The 1,894-nt window shown below is 64.6% G+C and overlaps 1 protein-coding gene across 1 annotated transcript; it reads left to right on the plus strand.

Annotated features, from left to right (window-relative positions):
* The first annotated feature begins 399 nt into the window (after positions 1-399).
* LOC139839341 (uncharacterized) lies at positions 400-1,067 on the plus strand. The gene is made up of 3 exons (XM_071829391.1): positions 400-564; positions 672-777; positions 862-1,067. The coding sequence occupies exons 1-3, from the start codon at positions 400-402 to the stop codon at positions 1,065-1,067; spliced, it is 477 nt and encodes a 158-aa protein (XP_071685492.1).
* The last annotated feature ends 827 nt before the right edge of the window (positions 1,068-1,894 follow it).

Genomic DNA, 1,894 nt, shown 5'->3' on the forward strand with positions numbered 1-1,894 from the left:
CTGGACCCAGCCGCTGGGGCCGGGCGGGGCATGCCGCCTTCCACCGGAGCCGGAGCCGGCGGGGCTGCTCCGCCTTCGACCGGAGTCGGCGGGCCCGCGCCCAACGTCGTGGTGCCGGAGAGTTCTCCGGAAGGAGCGCCTCAAGCGCCGGAGGCAACTGGGCCGGCTGGGCCATCCGCTGCGCCCGGAGCGACGCCGCCGCCGCAGCCGACGACAGAGGAGCCGGCCAGGGAGGAGCCGGCGAGGGACGAGCCGGCGCGCATGGAGGGCGCCGACTCGCGCGCGCTGGTGAGGACAAAGGGCCCAGCGGGCCCGTCTGAAGGCCTTCACGTGGCCAAGGGTGCCCGGTTGGTGGCTGTGCCGTCTGCCTCCGACTCCAGCTTCGGCTCGGCAGGAACTATGGAGAAGGCATGGCACCAGGCGAACTCCTGCGAGGTACTCAGCCGGGAGGGGCAGCCTGGCACGGCGCCCATGAAGATGCTTTTCTCCGGCTATCGCGCCAGCCTCAAGACCAAGGCCGCCGAGACCCTTGCCCAGCTGGCGACGCTGGAGGATGCCGAGAAGGTGTGTTTTCTTTTCTTTTGCAATTTTCTTGTCCTGGTAGCCCTCCGAGACGTGGGCCGGCTGCCTGAAGCCAGTCCAGGTTTCGTCTAAGCAACTGATTCTTTCAGACGGTTGAGGAGCGGCGCACCTTCTTGTACAACCAGGTGGTGACCAGCTACCACAAGGCTAAGATCGAGCGAGCCGGCTTGGCTCGCGAGCTGGAGGCTGTCAAGGGTAAGCTCTATGCTTCTTTCGACTTGATGTCTTGTTTCTTTTTTAATCTTGGTTGGCTGACATTTCTTTCCGGCCGCCTCGCAGTTGAGGCCGCCAAGGTCCCGCAGCTGGAGTCGGATCTCCGAGCCGCTCGCGCGCAGTGCGCCGAGAGCGAGGAGGCGGGCCGATCTGCCGCAGGCAAGCTCAAGCTGGCTGAGCAGGAGCTGACGCGGCTGCGCCTGCTGGAGCAGAACCATCTCACCGAGCTCAACTCCCTCGGACGGCGGAGAAGGCGAAGGTGGACGATCTGAGCCGGCGGCTGACGGAGGTGGAGAAGCAGCGGCTTGCGCTGCAGGAGGAGGTCACCGCCAAGTCCACAGAGCTGACGGCTACCGCCAAACGTTGGACCGACGATTTTAGCGCGCTTGATCGCGGCTTGGCGGGTGAGTACATCTTTATGTTCCTTTCCCTTTGCCGGCTTTCGGCTGTCGACTGCCGGCTTTTGTTGGCAGCCGGCAGCAGAAACTTCTGATTTCTTCGTTATCCTCATCTTTGGGCTGGGGACAGTCGGTTCGTGCCGGCTGCCGCCAGGCCTTTCCTTTGGCTTAGGACTTCGAAAATTTGCATTTTTCAGCTTATTTCGGCTTTGATGGTTTCTGACTTGCTTCTTCTTTTTGCAGCGGCCTTCCCGGAGACGCAGGAGGCGGCTTTGGCAGCCGTTGGCATCGCGCGCGACTCCAGGAGGCGGGAGACCGGCGAGGGCAGCTCGGAGTACTTCTCCATGGAGGACCACCTGGCGTCCATGGCTGCCCGCATCGAGCCCGTCACCAAGCTCGGCTGGGAGCTCCGGAAGGCGGCTGAAGAGCTGGTGCCCCTGCTGTGGCCTGAAGAGGCGGCGCCGCAAGATATCTCCGGCCTCATCTCCGCGATGGAGCGGGCGCCGGACCGCTTCTTCGACTGGAAGGAGTCGGCCACGCGCGCCGGTGCCGACATGGCGCTGTCCTTCGTCCTCTCCTGGTACAACGAGGTGGACCTGGGGCAGCTTGAGTTCCGGCGAGCCGGCGTGGAGGACAAGCTCCCGGCTGAGCTCAAGGCCGCCCGCCTTGCTCGAGCCAGCACCATCGCCGGCTTCTTCGAC

This window comes from Lolium perenne, chromosome 4, assembly GCF_019359855.2.
Source record: "Lolium perenne isolate Kyuss_39 chromosome 4, Kyuss_2.0, whole genome shotgun sequence".
Taxonomy (NCBI): Eukaryota; Viridiplantae; Streptophyta; class Magnoliopsida; order Poales; family Poaceae; genus Lolium; species Lolium perenne.